This window comes from Podarcis cretensis (assembly GCF_951804945.1).
Source record: "Podarcis cretensis genome assembly, chromosome: Z".
Lineage (NCBI taxonomy): Eukaryota > Metazoa > Chordata > Lepidosauria > Squamata > Lacertidae > Podarcis > Podarcis cretensis.
In genome coordinates this window covers 32,923,308-32,941,243 of record NC_137184.1, presented here as the reverse complement: position 1 = coordinate 32,941,243, position 17,936 = coordinate 32,923,308, and the positions used below count along the sequence as shown (strand labels likewise).

At 46.0% G+C, this 17,936-nt stretch overlaps 1 protein-coding gene across 1 annotated transcript; it reads right to left on the bottom strand.

Annotated features, from left to right (window-relative positions):
* Nucleotides 1-2,283: 2,283 nt before the first annotated feature.
* Nucleotides 2,284-17,210, bottom strand: GLA (galactosidase alpha). Its single transcript, XM_079962460.1, has 7 exons — nt 16,868-17,210; nt 12,764-12,938; nt 11,944-12,121; nt 10,619-10,710; nt 9,210-9,371; nt 5,644-5,841; nt 2,284-3,443 (listed from the first exon to the last, which is right to left on the bottom strand). Exons 1-7 carry the CDS (start codon nt 17,050-17,052, stop codon nt 3,132-3,134), a joined length of 1,302 nt encoding a protein of 433 aa, XP_079818586.1. The 5' UTR covers nt 17,053-17,210; the 3' UTR covers nt 2,284-3,131.
* Nucleotides 17,211-17,936: the final 726 nt, after the last annotated feature.

Genomic DNA, 17,936 nt, shown 5'->3' with positions numbered 1-17,936 from the left:
CTAGTGTGAGCTTATCTCATTTTATCCCTGTGACAAAGCGGGTCAGTGGCCCAAGATAGCTTTCCTTGACCCCCTTGGTTGCCCAGCTGCAACACACTAACCCTGCAAGTTTACCAGTGGATCTTACTCTTCAGTATTTGCTGTCACCACCATTCCAGTCCCTGATGGGAGGGAACCTAGGGTACACAAAAACAACTGCTTTTAAAAGAGTTCTGAGCCAGTGCCCCAGCACTACTCTGTTCAACCCACAGCTTTGTGATTTACTCAGAATGTAGCATCAGCCCATTCTCTCTCAAACATACACACCAGAGAAGAGTGCGCTGGGCACTTACTACAGTCCTAAACTCCCAGTAGACTAAATACCAAGGGTCTATGCGCATGGAGATTATAATACCCTGAGACTGGCAAATGATGTTTAAGCAGCCAAATTAAGAAACTATTAGGAATAAAGAGAGGGGAAAGCAGGTAGGTTAAAACAAAATACCAAAAAAATAGAGTACTGTGGCTCAGACTGAAGTAAAGGACCCCTGACAATGACTCTGGGATTGCGGCGCTCATCTTGTTTTACAGGCTGAGGGAGCTGGCGTTTGTCCGCAGACAGATTTTCTGGGTCACGTGGCCAGCATGACTAAGCCACTTCTGGCACAACGGAACACCGAAAACGCCATTTACCTTCCCACCAGAGTGGTACAAGTGGTATCTACTTGTACTTTTTGGCAGGCTTTCAAACTGCTAGGTTGGCAGGAGCTGGGACCGAGCAACAGGAGCTCACCCTGTCCTGGGGATTCGAACCACTGACCTTCTGATCTAATCAAACCCTATTCACTACACTTAAGATTTACTCACAAAGAATCCGCATGACTGGTCCACTTCATAGAAGATTCTGATGTTGTGAAGGGGACAAGGCTGCAAAAGCAGATTAGCTTTTAAAAGGCTCTTTTTGGTCAGGTATCTCACCTCAGATAAGGCCCCCTTAAGTACCATTTTTACATGTGAAGGGGCTTGGCAGGAGATACGGTCAATTTGGCTGTTCACGATCCCCACAAAATGAAACATTGACATCAGAACAAAGTTGGGTCAAGCATACAAAAATACCAGATTGTTCGAACATCTGTGGATGAAGAACATGATAGCGGGGTAGGAGAGCTGGAAAAAATGCCAATATCTTTCACATCCAGTAAACAATGTGCTCTCTTGGTTTCAGAGAATACATGGGTAGGTAAGCCAAAAGCCCAGGACACCAGTTTTCACAGCCCTCTAGCAGCTATGGTGGCTCGTTTACCAGAAGGAATGTATTTAGTGTTAACCCTGGAAGTATATACTTGATTCTGACCAAACTCAGCCTCCTGGTGTATATTTTGCTCTAGGAGGCTTGAGTTTAGTCAGAATTGAGTATACAGATGTGGATATTTTTCAGCTCTCGTGCCCAACTATGAGGGTTGCTGAAGAAAGCGGGGGCGTGTTTTCATTATATTGTGCTGCTATGTGTAGGACATGGCTGCCTTTGCCTATTGGCATTTATCTTTTATTTATTTCCTTTTTGTCATTCTGTTTTCTCTGCGACATTTTATACAGGCAGCCTAGGAACAAACCCTGCTTTCTCTGTTCCCCTTTCCCACTCATTCAATATTTACCCATGTCTAGCCTTTTTCCCCACTTGCACATTCCTTTTGGGGAAAACATTCATTGTAAGCCAATTCACTGACATAACATATTTCTCTGGGACTACTTTCATTGCTGGGACTCTCTGTTGGAAGATAAGCAGGTATGTTGCTTTTTCAGGTCTTGAAGCAATTGGGAATATGGAAAGTAATGTACAGTACAGGGACGAAAGCTATTTTCCATGCGTGTCTCGCTTCAGTCTCTAGCAGAGACTTCGTAATTTGTGCAGTGATTAGGGCAGCCTTTCTCAGCTTCTGGTCCCCAGATGTTGGACTATAACTCCCATCACCCCAAGCCAGAAGGACCAATGGTTAGGGGATGATGGGAGTTGTAGTCCAACACTGTAAACCCCCAAGAGTTCAAAGGCATATGCAGGATATGCCTTCACTAAACTCCCATAATCACTTCTAACTATATTCTCAGTCTTTTTTCTTTAGAATTTTGAGATTTTTGCACCTTTAGTTGTTAAAAATTTAGAAACAAACATTTAAGTTTCAAGAAATCATAAGCAAATTTTAGTTTCTTGCTTCATTGTATTTGGCCAGAACAACTGATCTGATTTTTCCCATTGTGTTCCTTTAACCAATAAGCAGCAAATGGAATATAACACGAAAACCCCAATAGCTTGATCATGTGGATTTTTAATTCACTTCCATTATCCCTTGCCAGCAATAGGGATTTAGTTCATGGCAGAAAGACAGCAAAGATTCATTGAAAACATTTTGCCAGTATCTCTCTTGTACAATCACATTGTATGGATCACTTTAGTGAAGCAGTGAGGCTTAGTAGTATGAAAAGTCCATGATGACTTCAAACTTACTGGCAGCAACACAGCTGAGATTTCCCCTAGATTTACTGATAGGACTGCTTTCCTCCCATACAACGTGGCTTACACAACAAACAAAACCCACAGGCAAAAATAGAAGTTCAATAAATAGGCATATTACAATTTATTCAAAAGTGTCCTGCTGAAACGGGTTTTCAGAAAAGTGTCTGAGGTACAACGGGGTGTGCATGTTGTAATCTCACCTGTGCTATAATTATCTTTAGGTAGTGGGGGGAGAGGGCTAAAAGTAACAAAGTTGTGTACATTGTGGTTTGAGTAAGCTGGAGGAATAGGTGACTGCCCACAGGAGTTACTGGTGTATAACCACAGCCTTTTTCTTAACAACACAACTACATTCATCGTGCTTGGCATCCCCCAGAGGTAGAAGAAGAAAACATGGTGTTGATACAGTGTTTGGCAAAGCGCAATAAGGCATAGACTGCTATCTCCAGCTTACTTGTCCAGAAATGCAGGTTCTTACACTTTAAAGGAAATTTAGAAGTCACTGCAGGATTAGGAATGTGGCACTGAACTAAGGAGTTGATGTTGTAGCAACCTTTCCCAGACATATAGGAAGGTTACCTGCTTCTGCCTAAAAGTCCTCCTTGGGAGAAAAAAATGAGGGGGGAAAGAATATGCTATGTTACAAGAACTCTGGAAAGCGCTTGTTTCCATTATCAAACACTTTTTCCTCAGTCACCACCATCTTCAGCAGCACTGTGCCAGTTGGGTTCACCACCACCTTCAAGGGTGAAACCCAGTTGTGCAGCCCCAAATCCTCGCTGGTGGGAAGGATCTGCTGGACGGAGCAGGCAGGGTTACAAGCTAAGCCACTGCCAAGGAAGGCAGTAGAGAAGACAAAAGCCTGTGGTCCACCAATCTCCTGACGGTTCAGCACAGCAATGGCAAAGGCTCCGCCCGACAGGGGCCGCTCCCACAGCTCAAAGTGGTTTTCCTGGAAAGACACAACATCCATTACCAGCTGCAGTAACAATCACCGGGGATGGAGAAGCTGTGGCCCTCCAGATATTGGGCTGCCAACTCCCATTGGCCACAGCCAACCAGCTCAATAGGCAGGGGTGATGGGAGCTGTAGTCCATCAGCATCTGGAAGGACACAGGCTCCCCATCTCTGCTCTCTAGACTGCTTTTTCTGTTAACGTACAAAACTGCTTACAAACAAAACAACAAAGACGACAAGTAAAGTTTACGAAACTTTATATGGTGAACCCTTAAAAAACAACTAAAAGGGCTTCAAGGACAGAATGATAAAAGATCGTGTTGGGGACTCTTTGCCCTTCAAGGAGGGGTGTTCCATAAACAAGGGGCCACCACCGACAAGGCTGTCTCTATATTCCTCTAGCAGGAGCACCAGAAGGCCTCTCCGATGGAGATCTTAAGATTTCAGCAGGTTCATACTGGAGGAAGCAATCCTGTGATAACCCTGATCCAATGTTATTTATTGCTCTAAAGCAGAGCGAGGAACCTCTTGCTCTCCAGATGCTTCTCGACTGCACTCAGGATATTTATCTATCTATTCAAAATGGGAAACTTCGTTTAAATTGGGAGCAGGGAATTTTGGATGCAGGGGCCAAATGAAAACCTCCAGGCCTCTTTATCTGTGTCTCTCCAGTCCTGTTCCATGCTTTCGTTGAGTGGTACTGTCCAGCTGTAACCATCTTGGAAATGTGATGCTGCCTTTCGCTTGCCTGGATGGAAAGGGTGTGGGTGGGTGTATGTGTGAATAAACTTGGGAATTTTGCACAGAATGCAGCCTTCAGGTTTCCCCTAACTGAATGTGGCCCTCAAGCTGAAAAGGACCCCTCACCTCTTATTAAATGGGTCATCTACGGAAGGGAGAAAGATGGCTTGCTTAAAAGCAGCCGCCCTACAAGTTCACATCAGAGGCAATTTGAAAGGAGTCTTCCCAGCTCACACTCTTCATGCTGCAAAACACTGGCTCTTAAGAAACTTAAAATGTACTTCCTTAAAAGAACTGCCTATTAAAAGGATGAGGAAGCAGGTGGTGTGAAAGACCTCTGCCCAAGTTCCTCCTCTTCCAGTCCAGAGGAGACAATACTAGGCTCAATGAATTAACAATATCACCTGCTGCTGGTGCCTGTTCGAAGCGGGCAGGGAGGGAAAGCAGAAAGCCCTACAAACAGGATCTGGAGCCAAAGCCAGATGACAGGGAGAGCTAACTAATTCATTCGTAGAATGTGTATACTGCTTGAATGTAGGGGAGGAAATCTTAAAAAGTAATGAATTTTACAATAGCAGTACTGAGGCTACAGAGAAGGAAGCTGACAGCAGGGCCACCAGGTATTGCTGTAGGTAAGTAGGCAGGCAGGTGAGGCCTAACTGAGGTTGGGGGGGTTGCGTCCCATTTGTTTTCGGAACATGATCTGGATGAGTACAGCCTTTCAACTTCATCTAAAGCAATTTCCCAAACTTTGGGTCGCTGGCTGTTTTTGGACTACAACTCCCATCATCCCTAGCTAGCAGGACCAGTGGTCAGGGATGATGGGAACTGTAGTCCAAAACAAGGCTGGCGGCTCGTGTTTGGGAAGTTTGGAAAACAAAGCTAAAGACATCAAGACTGAGAACAGGAGAGTCCGATCTGGTGGAATGCTCTGTCCCATGAGACCAGGGCCCTGCAGGATTTAACTTCCTTCTGCAGGGCCTGTAAGACAGAGCTCTTCCGCCTGGATTTCAATTTGAACTTAGCCTGATCTTTTATTCCTCTTCCTTCCTTCCCTCCCCCTCCCCTTTTTATGAAGATTACCCGCTCTGGGATCCCACAGCTAATTTTCCCCTGGTCTCCTCGCTGGCCCAAATAGGACTAATTTAGCCAGCTAGCACTGGTGATAATCTAATGTTTATTGGATGGATTTCCCCCCTAAATTGATTTTTGAATTCTGAATTTATTGTTATTCATGTTTTATACTGTATTTTATGCTGTTTTTGGTTGCATCAATTAAGTGTTTTAAAATTTGTTGTTAGCCGCCCTGAGCCCAGTTTTCTGTACCGGAAAGAGCGGGGTATAAATAATTTTTTATTATTATTATTATTATTATTATTATTATTATTATTATTATTATTTCAAAACTTTCCTCCTCCTACTCTCCACACACCTTTTTCCCATGGCATTCTTACCTTGGTAATTCGATATCCTTGCTTGCCCAGTGGATCCTGGTTGATGGCTATCACTTCTTTGTTTTGGAGAAGAGCCTTGGCCTGTGGGCTAATCTGACGCAGGTCATTGGACATGAGAAGTGGAGCCGCCATGATGGCCCAGAGTGCCAGTTGAGTTACTTGCTGATCCCAGCTCAGCCCAAAATTTCCAATCACCAGCTGGCATAGGAGGGTGGTAGAGGAGAATTACCATATTGAAGGGGGTTACAACTCTTAGGTATCAGGATGCTACACTAAGGAAGGGAACTAAGCTGGTGATTAGCCGCTAGAGGCCGCAGGGCCAAATCCAGCCCTTAATTATCACCAGATACGTCCACTCCTACAGCTCAGCTCATGTTCTTTGCGCAGAAAAGGTTCAATCCCAGGCATTCCCAGTTAAGAAGACGAGAGGAAAGGTTTCAGGAAAAGCCTGTGTCTGCCTGAAGCCCTGAAGAGATGCTGCCCGTCTGTGTAGACAATTCTGGGTTAGATGAGCAAACAGCCTGACTCAGTGTAATGGTCTCTGGCAAATACTACCTCATCAGAAGGTCTGCTCCACACAGTGTAGAAATAAGGCCTTTACAGTGGTACCTCGGGTTACAAACACTTCAGGTTACAGACGACGCTAACTCGGAAGTGGTTAAGTTGTGGGTGAACATATCAGATGACACAGTGATTCTTCAAACAGCTCTTCTTTATTCAGAGAACAGAAGAGAACTGAACTGGTCAGCCTGCTTATATAGAGCTCCAGTACCACGTTACTGTAACAACTTTCTAAAACTATCCAATCACTGAACGTCACTTTCGATTCTTCATTTGCATAACTATCTACAGTATCCATCCAATCACTGAACGTCACTTTCGATCCTTCATTTGCATAACTATCTACAGTATCCATCCAATCACTGAACGTCACTTTCGATCCTTAATTTGCATAACTATCTACAGTATCCCCCTGCTGGCCCAGGGTGAGAACTTCAGTACATAACAGAAGTAGTACCTCGGGTTAAGAACTTTACCTCAGGATGAGAACAGAAATCGCGCGGCGGTGGCAGTGGGAGGCCCCATTAGCTAAAGTGGTACCTCAGATTAAGAACGGTTTCAGGTTAAAAACAGACCTCCAGAACGAATAAAGTTCTTAACCCAAGGTACCACTGTTTTGGTACCACCTACTCTTTGCAACGCCCATTGCAAAGGGAGGCACCATCTCTACTGTTTCCTTGGCTCCTAACGAAGACCTTTCCCAACAAGCCTTTCAAGTGGAGATTGTCACCAAAAGGGAATCCAGCAGAACAGCTTAGGCTAACTTTTATAGCCTGATATCGGTGTGCTTAGGGACGCAGGTGGCGCTGTGGGTTAAAGCCTCAGCGCCTAGGACTTGCCGATCGAAAGGTCGGCGGTTCGAATCCCTGCGGCGGGGTGCGCTCCCGCTGCTCGGTCCCAGCGCCTGCCAACCTAGCAGTTCGAAAGCACCTCCGGGTGCAAGTAGATAAATAGGGACCGCTTACCAGCAGGAAGGTAAACGGCGTTTCCGTGTGCGGCTCTGGCTCGCCAGAGCAGCGATGTCACGCTGGCCACGTGACCCGGAAGTGTCTCCGGACAGCGCTGGCCCCTGGCCTCTTAAGTGAGATGGGCGCACAACCCCAGAGTCTGTCAAGACTAGCCCGTACGGGCAGGGGTACCTTTACCTTTACCTTTATCGGTGTGCTTAAAATGTGTGGCTCTATCTGCAGTTTACATTTTTAAAGCAATGTGGCACCACTATAATAAATATAGAGCCATGGTTTTCCCTGAAGAATCCTGGGAACTGTAGTTTGGTATGGTGCCGGGAGTTGTTATGAAATCCCTCTTTTCTCAGAGCTACATTCCGAGGGTTCCTGAGAAGAAGGACTGGCTCTTAGACCATTTTGTGTGCGACTCTGGCTCGCCAGAGCAGCGATGTCACGCTGGCCACGTGACCCGGAAGTGTCTCCGGACAGCGCTGGCCCCTGGCCTCTTAAGTGAGATGGGCGCACAACCCCAGAGTCTGTCAAGACTGGCCCGTATGGGCAGGGGTACCTTTACCTTTACCTTTAAACAGCTAATAAAAAGGAGTAAAAAAAAAAAAAATCAGGAAAGGAAGGGTGGGAAGTCAAGAAGAAATTTGTATGCTAAAATAAAAAGGATAAATGTTTTTAAATATTGTTGGAGACTTAATAAAAACGGATCTACAACTTATTTTTTTATATCTAGTTGTAGATCCATGAGGAGAATAAAAGTATTCTAAGAACTCCCAGAGTCCTTAACAAACTAAAGTACCCAAAATTCTTTGGGGAAGCCATGACTGTTTAAAGTGGTATGATACTGATTTAAATGTATATTTTGATTGGGGCCTGAATTAGGAATCAAACTCTTTATATTCTGCTGCTCTGTATTTTTCTTAGGAAGGCCCTGCACAGGGATGCCATGATATTTTCTCACATGTTCCATTTTTAATGCTTGTTTAATTAATAGCTGAAATAGCCTGAGGGCATCCCAAATGGCTGTAGCCAATAGGCAGAAATTTTATGGTGCAGAGACACTTTGGCCATAAAACGCACTCTATACCACACTGAGTTTCCATGTGGGCCTCATGTGAAAACGTATTTGCAGCTAAGCTCTTGAAAGGAACACAAGGAGCTTATTGTCAATTTATAAACATGAAGAAAACATGCAAATTAATATACAACCCAGAATTGAAGCTAAAGCCATGCAAAGCAGATGTCTGGGCTTGCAGGAAGATTGAGAGTGAATAAATAAAAGGCAGGTACCTGGGGAACACTCAAGGGAAGACTGATGAGCAGGGACTCACCTTCTTCAGCAGCCGGGACTGGATGTGCTTTATATATTTAGCAACGACTTTGGAATACAACAAGCTATTTTATGCCAGAATCAGCGAACTGGTTCATCAAGTTCAATATTCTCTACAGCAGTGGTTCTCAATTGGTGGGCCACAGAAAACTCACCCAGGGAGTCCGTGGCACCATTCACATAACAAAATATACCATAGATATATCAAAATCTTCAAAAGTAGGGGGTCCCATGGCTTGTCTTTTGAAAAACAAGGGGTCCATGGTGCATAGCTAATTGGGACCCACTGCTCTACAGCACTGGTCTTCAAGTTAGTGTGTCAGGACCCACCACGAAGCCATAAGGTGGGTTGCAACTGCAACGCTACCGCCATACAAATAATAAGGGCAAAAACAGAATTAATAGTAATAATATTTGGGTCCCCAAATGCATATTTGGGTTAAAGGCGGGTCTACAGCCTCCTACCCCAGCCTGATATCCTCTGTACATTTTGAGCTACCACTCTCCCAGCCTACAATGACTGACAGCAGTTCTCCAGGGTTTCAGACTGAAGCCTCTTCCAGCCCTATCTGGGACTGCTGGAGTTTAAATCTAGGCAGGTTCTCCTCTCACAGTGAGCTACAGGCCCCTCTCCAGGGCTCAGGAAGGCTGCGAGGGTTTGGATGCTTGAGCAACAGCGTGGAATCTGGAATAAGTGACCCAGAAAAAGGTTTTCTTACCATATCCGGGTCATTCCAGCCCCCTGGCCCAGCGGCATCCACAATGCTGTCCTGGTTATAAGAAGTCCAGTCCAAGATGTTCTTGATGCTGCCCCAGGCATCGTAGACGTCAGCATAATTCCTCCAGTAATTGCAGTACCGTTTGATCTCTGTGTAGTTGGGCTGGCAGAGGAGTAAAGACAGAGAGAGAAAAGAGGTGGCAACAATTTATTTGTTTTATTTAAGATATGTGTCATATTTCAGTCCCACTGAGCACTGCATCAGAATGGAATGGACTGTTTCAGTGGGGGATGCGGCTGGCTTCTACCAGGGACTGTGCAGGGCAGTTGCCAAAACAGGGTTTTGCAGCACTGACTCAACTTGGCTTTAAATAAAGTGAGGGAAGGACCTGGTTAGGGCTCCCTCCCTTTTTGCAAGTTCTCCTGAAGTCATTTGCCCCATGAAACTTTTCCTAGGAACACAGGAAGCTGCCTTACACAAAGTCAAGCCACGGGTCCATGTTGCTCAGCACTGTTTGCATTGCCAGGGTTCCAGGCAGAGTGTCTCTCCCTGGAGAAGCCGGGGGTTGAACCTGGGACCTTCTGCATGCAAACCAGATGCTGTACCTCTGAGCTACGGCCCTTCCCCATAACGCCCCCTTCTTGCCATCTATATATCCCTAAGAGACTAAACATAACACATTCTGAACACAGGAGGAGCCGCTGCAGCAAGAGTGAGGAACCTTTTTCTCTCCGAGAACCACTCCTGACAGCTGGCGTGGTCACCCCACACTCTCCTGCATACAGCAAGCATACATGCACACCAGGACAAAGCCCCCCTTCTCTTGGCTGACCCCTGCAAATCAGCTAAGGAGGGAAGTGTTATCATACCCTCCCATCTCTTCAGATGATTAATCTGGTGAGTTGGGTGTGGAGGATTATAGTCATTCCTGTTGCAATGCGGGAAGATGCTTTTCCCAAGGTGCAGCCTAACATCACAATCAATGGGTTTCACTATTACATAGCCAAACAGGCTCCCAGCACACCAAATATGACTGGTGTGGCAATGACAGTCACCTTTCCTGATTGTTTTATGTACTCATATGCAGATCACAAGCAGAGGTTACTGTGCAGGAATGGGGAACCTGTGAAGACCCTCCAGACATTGTTGGATTCCAACTCACATCAGACCTCAACCAGCCCAGCATGACTTATTGTAAGGGGTGATGGGAGCTGTAGTCATCAACATTTGGTTACCAGCCCTTGCCCTAGGACAGGTGTGGGGAACCTTTGGTCCTCCAGCTGGTGCTGAATTACTATTACAGCCCTCAGCAGCCCTGCAAGCATGGCCAACTGTCAGAGCTGATGGGTGTTGTAGTCCAGCAATATGCCCCAGGGAAATAGCAAGGTTGCAAAGTGGCCTCTCCTTACCTTCCGAAAGGGTCTCTCATACAGTGGCCACTCGCACGAGAACACAATGTCTCTGCCTGTTTTGTTCAAAGCATGAGACATGTTCTTATAACCTGGTGGCAAAGAGCAGAGACACCCCCCGAGAATTAAAACAAATAACCAAAGCCTGACACTCATCACCAATCCCCACCACTCACCTCTCTGCCCCTTTGTAAGCTTATTTTGGGGGGCATCAGGATAGTGCTGGGCGAGTCCTAGAGGGAATTTTTGTCAGGGCACCCTCAATCTTTGTGCCAGCCCTGGTCAAGGCTTTACCACCTACCTAACCTATAAAGGGGACGCAGGTGGCGCTGTGGGTTAAACCACAGAGCCTAGGACTTGCCAATCAGAAGGTTGGCGGTTCAAATCCCCGCGATGGGGTGAGCTCCCGTTGCTCGGACCCTGCTCCTGCCAACCTAGCAGTTCAAAAGCACATCAAAGTGCAAGTAGATAAATAGGTACCACTCCCACGGGAAGGTAAACGGCGTTTCCGTGTGCTGCTCTGGTTCGCCGGAAGTGGCTTAGTCATGCTGGCCACATGACCCAGAAGCTATATGCCAGCTCCCTCGGCCAGTAAAGCGAGATGAGCGCCACATCCCCAGAGTCGTCTACGACTGGACCTAACGGTCAGGGGTCCCTTTACTTTTACTTTTTATTTCAAAGGTCTTCAATAAGGAAGTCAAAAATGTATGTTAAAGCCAATGAGGCTCATTTCCTCATTGTAAGTTAAAGCCAATGAGACTCATCAATTCTGGCTCTGGATCAAGGATGGGGAATCTGTGGCCTTTCAGACGTTGCACGCAACTGCCAGCATCCATGACCTTTGACCCAACTACCTGGGGCTGACAGGATTTGGGAGTCTCGTAACCTCTGGAGGGCTTGAAGTTCCTCATCCCTGTCATAGTAATTCCAGACACCCGCCCTCCAAATCCTGGTCACCTCCTCTGAACGCACTTAAGTGTGTCATTATCTTCCTAAAATGAAGCACCCTGAACAATGCCTTAAGCCCCAAACAGGAGAGAGCTTTTGGATCAGGAGCTACGTGGGGAGAGAGAGGGGACAGTAGAAATGGCAAAGGTGCTGGTGGCTTCTTCCAAGTATAGACAGTTCAGAAAATTTACTGTGAGCTGTTTTGGGACGGGAGAGAGGAAGGACAAAGTGTGTCACATATTCCTCCTTAAAGCCCTCTCTCCTGCTTCCAGGGAAGTGAACTGGGTGACCCTATCCAAGGTTGAGGTAAATAGTAAATTCCACGCAGGCTAAAAGGTTCGCTCTGACCTCCTGGCAAATCCTGCTCTGGGACATACCTTCTGCCAACAGTTCCAGGGTGCCAAAGTTACAGCCGTCAAACTTCAGCAGGTCCACCCCCCAGCCAGCAAAGGTGTCAGCGTCCAAATCGTAGTAACCGCGGCTGCCAGGAAAACCAGCACATGTCTTGTTCCCGACATCTGCGTAAATGCCCAGCTTCAGCCCCTTGGAGTGGACCTGGATTGCAGGTAATTGAGTGGGGAAACACAGCAAGGTTTCTGGAGTGGAAAGCTTATGTTTTATAAGCAGAAATCAAAAGAATTCGGCCTGCTTTTAGTTAATGGGGTGGGGAGAAAATAGGCTAAGAAAAGGTGCACTAGTTTTTCAACAATGGAAGGTATGATGCTACTCTACAAAGGGGTTGACACAAGAAAATGAGACAGGACATGGGAGGGGCTATCCTATCAATGACCAGTAGCCAGGAGAGCACAGTAGAGTCTCCATGTCCAGTGGGCTGTCTATCTTTAAATACCAGAATCTGGAGACAAACAACTGCAGGGAGCTGTTGCCTTCATGTTCTGCTTGTGATGTATTGGGCAGCAGGCTGGCTGCTGTTGGAAAGAGGATGCTGGTCTAAATTGACATGCTCAGGTCAATTCTTAGCAATTCCTATGGATGGTTAAATCTAGAGATGGGGAATGCTTTTCTTTGTCACGTTCAGCCCTGCAGTTATACAGCGCTAGGGACACACTGTGAAAGGGGAGCAGGCACAGGAAGTCCTCCCATTTCCATCATCCTTTCCAGCTCCTCATTTATATGTTCTCATTGACCTCAAGGTGGAAGAAGCTTTGGGGAAAAGGTCAGCAAGAACCCACTTACATAGTCAGCTAGTTTACGAATCCCACTAGGAAAACGGTTTGGATCCGGTTGGAGCCTGCCTTGCTTATCACGAGTTGGAGCCATCCAGCAGTCATCGATACACAAGTACTGGTACCCAACGTCCCTCCATCCATCTGACACCATAAGGTCTGCCATCTGCATGAACAGCTGCTCGCTGAAGAGGGCAAAAAAGGAAAGTCATAAGAAGTTGCCTTCCTCCAGGTCATATAGCCCAATGTCATTGTCTGATTGGCAGAGGCTCTGCAGAAACTTGTGCAATAGAGGGTCTCTGTCATCACCCTAGGTTTCTGATCCTTTTTAACTGGAGGCGCCAGGGACTGAGTGAACCTTGGACCCCTCTTGTGTGCAAAAGTGCTCTAGCACTGAGCTAAGCTCCCAAAAGCTGGGTACCAACACTGAGCTGGTAGTGAAGTAGAATCCAATGAGAATCCAATATCATATTGCTTAGTGATGGGGGGGGGAATAGCAAAATGTCTACTCATATATTCTGCAACCACTTTCCGCCTCTCAGCGTTCCTCCCTTCTTGCTCCCATGCCATGACCACTACCACTGGACAACCTGTCTCCCCTCCCCTGCCTTCATGCAAACCCAGGACTGCAATGATTCACGACAAATCCTCTAATGGGGCTGCAAAATGAGGATCTTACATTTTTGTTATGGAGAGAGAGAGAGAGACATTGTACACGCACACAGAAACATACTGATGTTTAGTGGTCTTAAATCTCATGTAGATTATAGATCTATGGTACTACTTCAGAAATAGAGGCTCCCACAATGGAATGCTCCATGCAAACAAACAAAAACTATCCATACAGAACACTAGCATGTCAAGGAGAAGGGAAGGGTGCTAACGTAGCCCTTTTCCTGAAATACTCACTTTCTACATGCAGGTTTTATTTGTTCTTAAATGAGGGAGCGTTCCATCATGGGAGTGGGGTTTCCTATCTGGAGCTTAAAAGTGGTACATCACAGGGACAGGTTGACTACATCAGTTAAAATTAAGACTGACATTTAACCAGAAAAATGTGAAGAACATCTATTTATATTTGTCTGTACTGAAAATAGAACTATTTTCTGCTTCCACTGGCAATCCTGCTCCACCCAAAAACAAACTCACACCTGGAAGGTATTTAATACAAGATAGTATTTAGTGTTTGCAGACTCCCAACCATTCATATTTAAATATTGCTATTACAATAATTATATGCCTGTTGTCTATGTCCATTGAGTTTTCTTGGCAGGGATACTGGAGTGGCTTGCCAGTTCCTGCTCCAACCACAATAATTTGGTTGGACAGTGTTCTCGAAGCTACAAACATGAGTCTGACCAAACTGTGGGAGGCAGTGGAAGACAGGAGTGCCTGGTGTGCTCTGGTCCATGGGGTCACGAAGAGTCGGACACGACTAAACGACTAAACAACAAATTACAATAATTATGACTGAGAAGTGCCTACAGCCCCACCTATGTGGCTAATGAAACAATACTTCTATGCATTCTGAGCCTTGCAGCAACAGCCTTTAACTGCCTGCAAAACTCATCACCTCTGTGAAGTTATTGATTCAGCCCCTTACTGTTGTCCCCCAGCTGAAAAAGTTCTTACTCATTTTACTCATATCATCTGTTGCACAAAGTTTCCTCTTCCCAGCGGGCAAAACTGTAAGTTCTTTGAGATGAGGACCTCTTATTATATAAAGTGTCCATGTACAAGTCATGGCACTATATAAAAATAAATCATGATGACTTACCGTACATACATGGAAAGTTTAGCCAACTGTTTGAATCACAGAATATTCCATGGAATGAGGAACAGCTTATGTTTAGGCTACGTAGACCATTAAAGAGGAAACTACAATATTGGCCAGGCCAGTCATAGGATATGTGCAAACTGCACAGCTTGCTTCTTCAACCTGTGTTGACATATTTAGCAGAATGAGGTGGCACAATGAACTTCAGACTGCAGACTGTGCCCCTACATAAAGAATTGCAATCAAAACAAATGAAACTTAGGACACCAGGTTCAGCTCAGCTGTTCTACTTTTCTCTTTACAGAGAATTTACTGTTGTTTATCTAGTGGGGAAACACTCTGCAATCTGAACTGATACACACACAGAGACCATTCTACCATTCTGTTTGCAAGCACAGGCCAGGTCCTAGATGGGTCCAGAATATCATAAAGGTAAAGGGACCCCTGACCATTAGGTCCAGTCGTGACCAACTCTGGGGTTGCGGCCCTCATCTCGCTTTATTGGCCGAGGGAGCCGGCGTACAGCTTCCGGGTCATGTGGCCAGCATGACTAAGCCACTTCTGGCAAACTAGAGCAGTGCACGGAAACTCCATTTACCTTCCCGCCAGAGTGGTACCTATTTATCTACTTGCACTTTGACGTGCTTTCGACATGCCAGTAAAACCAGGGCTACAAAAATCCAAGGCAGTTTGTTGCCCACGCTCCCAGAAATGTAATGCATATGCTGAAGAAATGCAACGTATTTTCCCTCTCCTGCAAAGAGAGTTGTCTCCCTCAGCTTCAAGGCTTGCTGTAGTACACAGGAGTTTCAATGTATTTTGGGGGCTCCTGGCTAAATACTTCCACACCAGCATATGCCAGTTTCTGACTGCGCTTGGCAAATTGTGAGTTATCGATAGCAGATAAGTCAGAGTTTGCCACTACACCCTGGCAATTTTGGACACATTTTCTGATTTTGGAGTTTCAAAGTGTCACATACAGTAATTAATGCACTTGGACTTATCTTGTAACCTTTTCAAGGTCAAAGGCTTTTGTTCCTTTAACAGTTGCAAACAGGAAGTCAACAGATGGAACCTTCCCCTGCCCCAGATCTGTATGGATGATAAAACTTCATCTGCTGGTTAAAGTGTCTCTTAAAAAGCAAAGGAACCATGCAATGAAAGGTGACGACCTTTCATTAAAATGAACAGGGATGAGGAATCTACAATCCTTCACATGTTGGACTCACGGCCAGCATGGACAATGGCTAGGAAAGATGGAAGTTGTAGTCCAATATTACATGGGGCCACAGGTTCCCCAGCCATGGACAGTCTTAGCCCACATTAATGGCAACAGATACATGTGGTACACCTTTATATTGGCAAACCTTTCATCAACCTGATGGATTTAACAGAGAGAGTTTTCTCTCTCAAGTGTGCACACACAGGTATAAAGTGCTGTGTGTGTGAGAGAGAGAGAGAGAGAGACAGAGAGACTGTATGTATATATAAGCATTTTACCTTTGTTTATACAAGCATTCACTTTGAAAGGCCACTAAATGCAAAGGGCACAGCTGTGATGCTTCCATGCAAGTCTCAGCATGTACACAAGCACACCACTTGTGGCACAATCTTTCTAGCTCTGCTAAGCCAGTTTAAAAACTTGTAGCAGGTGATAAGATGACGTTGCCTGAACCCGCAAGGTATAATTTAACAACTTGTGAACCCAAATGCAAGCAATGATGTCCTAAGGCCCAAGAGCACCCTGATGCAGCAGCAAAAAAAACAACAAATAAAAATATTCTAATGCTATTATAGGCTGCATCAACAGAAATACAGTGTCCAGAGATCAAGGGAAGTCATAGTATCACTCTATCCTGCTTTGGTCAGACCACATCTGGAGTACTGTGTCCAACGACATTGACAAGCAGGAATGTGTTCAGAGGAGGGTGACCAATATGACCAAGGGTCTAGAAACCAAGCCTAATGAGGAATGGTTGAGAAAACTGGTTACGTTTAGCCTGGAAAAGAGGCAACTGAGAGGAAATATGATAGCCATCTTCAAGTATCTGAAGGGCTGTCACATCGAGGATGGAGCAAGCTTGTTTTCTGCTGCTCTGGAGGGTAGGGCTGGAACCAGTGGCTTCAAGTTACCGGAAAGGAGATTCCGACTCAACCTCAGGAGGAAGTTTGACAGTAGAATGGGAGGTGGCAGACTCTTCGCAGGTTTTCCTTTTTTTTAACAGAGATTGGATAGATGGATGGATGATCTAGCTGAGATCCTGCTTTTGTTTTTGAAGAATGAAAACGCTACGTTCGAGCTGGCAGCCCTCTTGGCCCAAGATCCCAGGCGCTCACCTGATGCATCGGCGGGGCTCTTCGTCGCAGTCGACCTGGCAGAGGAAGCGCTCCCAGTGCAGCCAGCCCATGGGCGGCGTCCGTGCCAACCCGTTTTCTAGTGCGCCCGCCGGGCAGGACAGCGCCAACGCCAGCGCCAGCACCAGCAGCAGCACCGGCAGCCCCATTCTACAGCTCCGGTCCATTCCCGGCTCCCTCTTGCAGCGCCGCTCCCGAACTTTGGGACCAGCCGCGCCGCAAAACTCAGAGTTCTAGCTGAACCGAGGAACACGCCAATCCAGCCAATCGCAGCGCTTCGCTCTCGCCGCTCGGCCAACCAAAGGGCTCTTCGGCGGCCAGCGTGAAATATTCACCAATCCGCTCCTTAGGAATCCTGGTGGGTGGGGGAATCTTGCAGAAAGAGGAACGAACGGAGGACCCAGGTTGGGTCACGCGGCAGAACGGAGAGGGGAGGGGCATTAACTCTTTCGTTGATGCAACCTTGCCGCGCTTAGAATAGCAGCATCGGCGTTTCTATTTGCGTTATTATTACTATTGATAATAATAACATCGCCGTTGTTTGTCGCACAGTTATTATTAGCAACGCACGTTGTTGTTGTTGATTTGTACATCGCCATTTCTTTTTCTTCTCCCTCACTTTCTTTTTCCCTTTCTTTCTTTGGTTTGCTTTTACAGTCACATACCCAACATACAACATAGAAACAAAATTCCAAAGAATCTCCTGGACTTCCCTCCTCTCCTTTGTGGGACCTATTGCTAATCATTTCCTTCTGCATCTTTTATAATAATCCAAATCTTTTACCGTTCCATTGTGTCCCAAAATTCACTATTAAACTACAGTACAAGTGTTATTCCAATACCTCGCCATTTCTTTCTGGCTTCCCTTCCCACGGCCACACCGATTTCTAGGTACAGCCCAACCATCTGCCATAGAGAGTTAGTCTAGATGAGCCTCAGGATCCCTTCCAGCTCTATTAGTCTAAGTAGCATTTAAAATGGGGGGGGGGGGGAGGTTGGCTTTTACAACCCAACTTATCACCAAGGGAGCTCATATCCTTAAGTCCGTTGT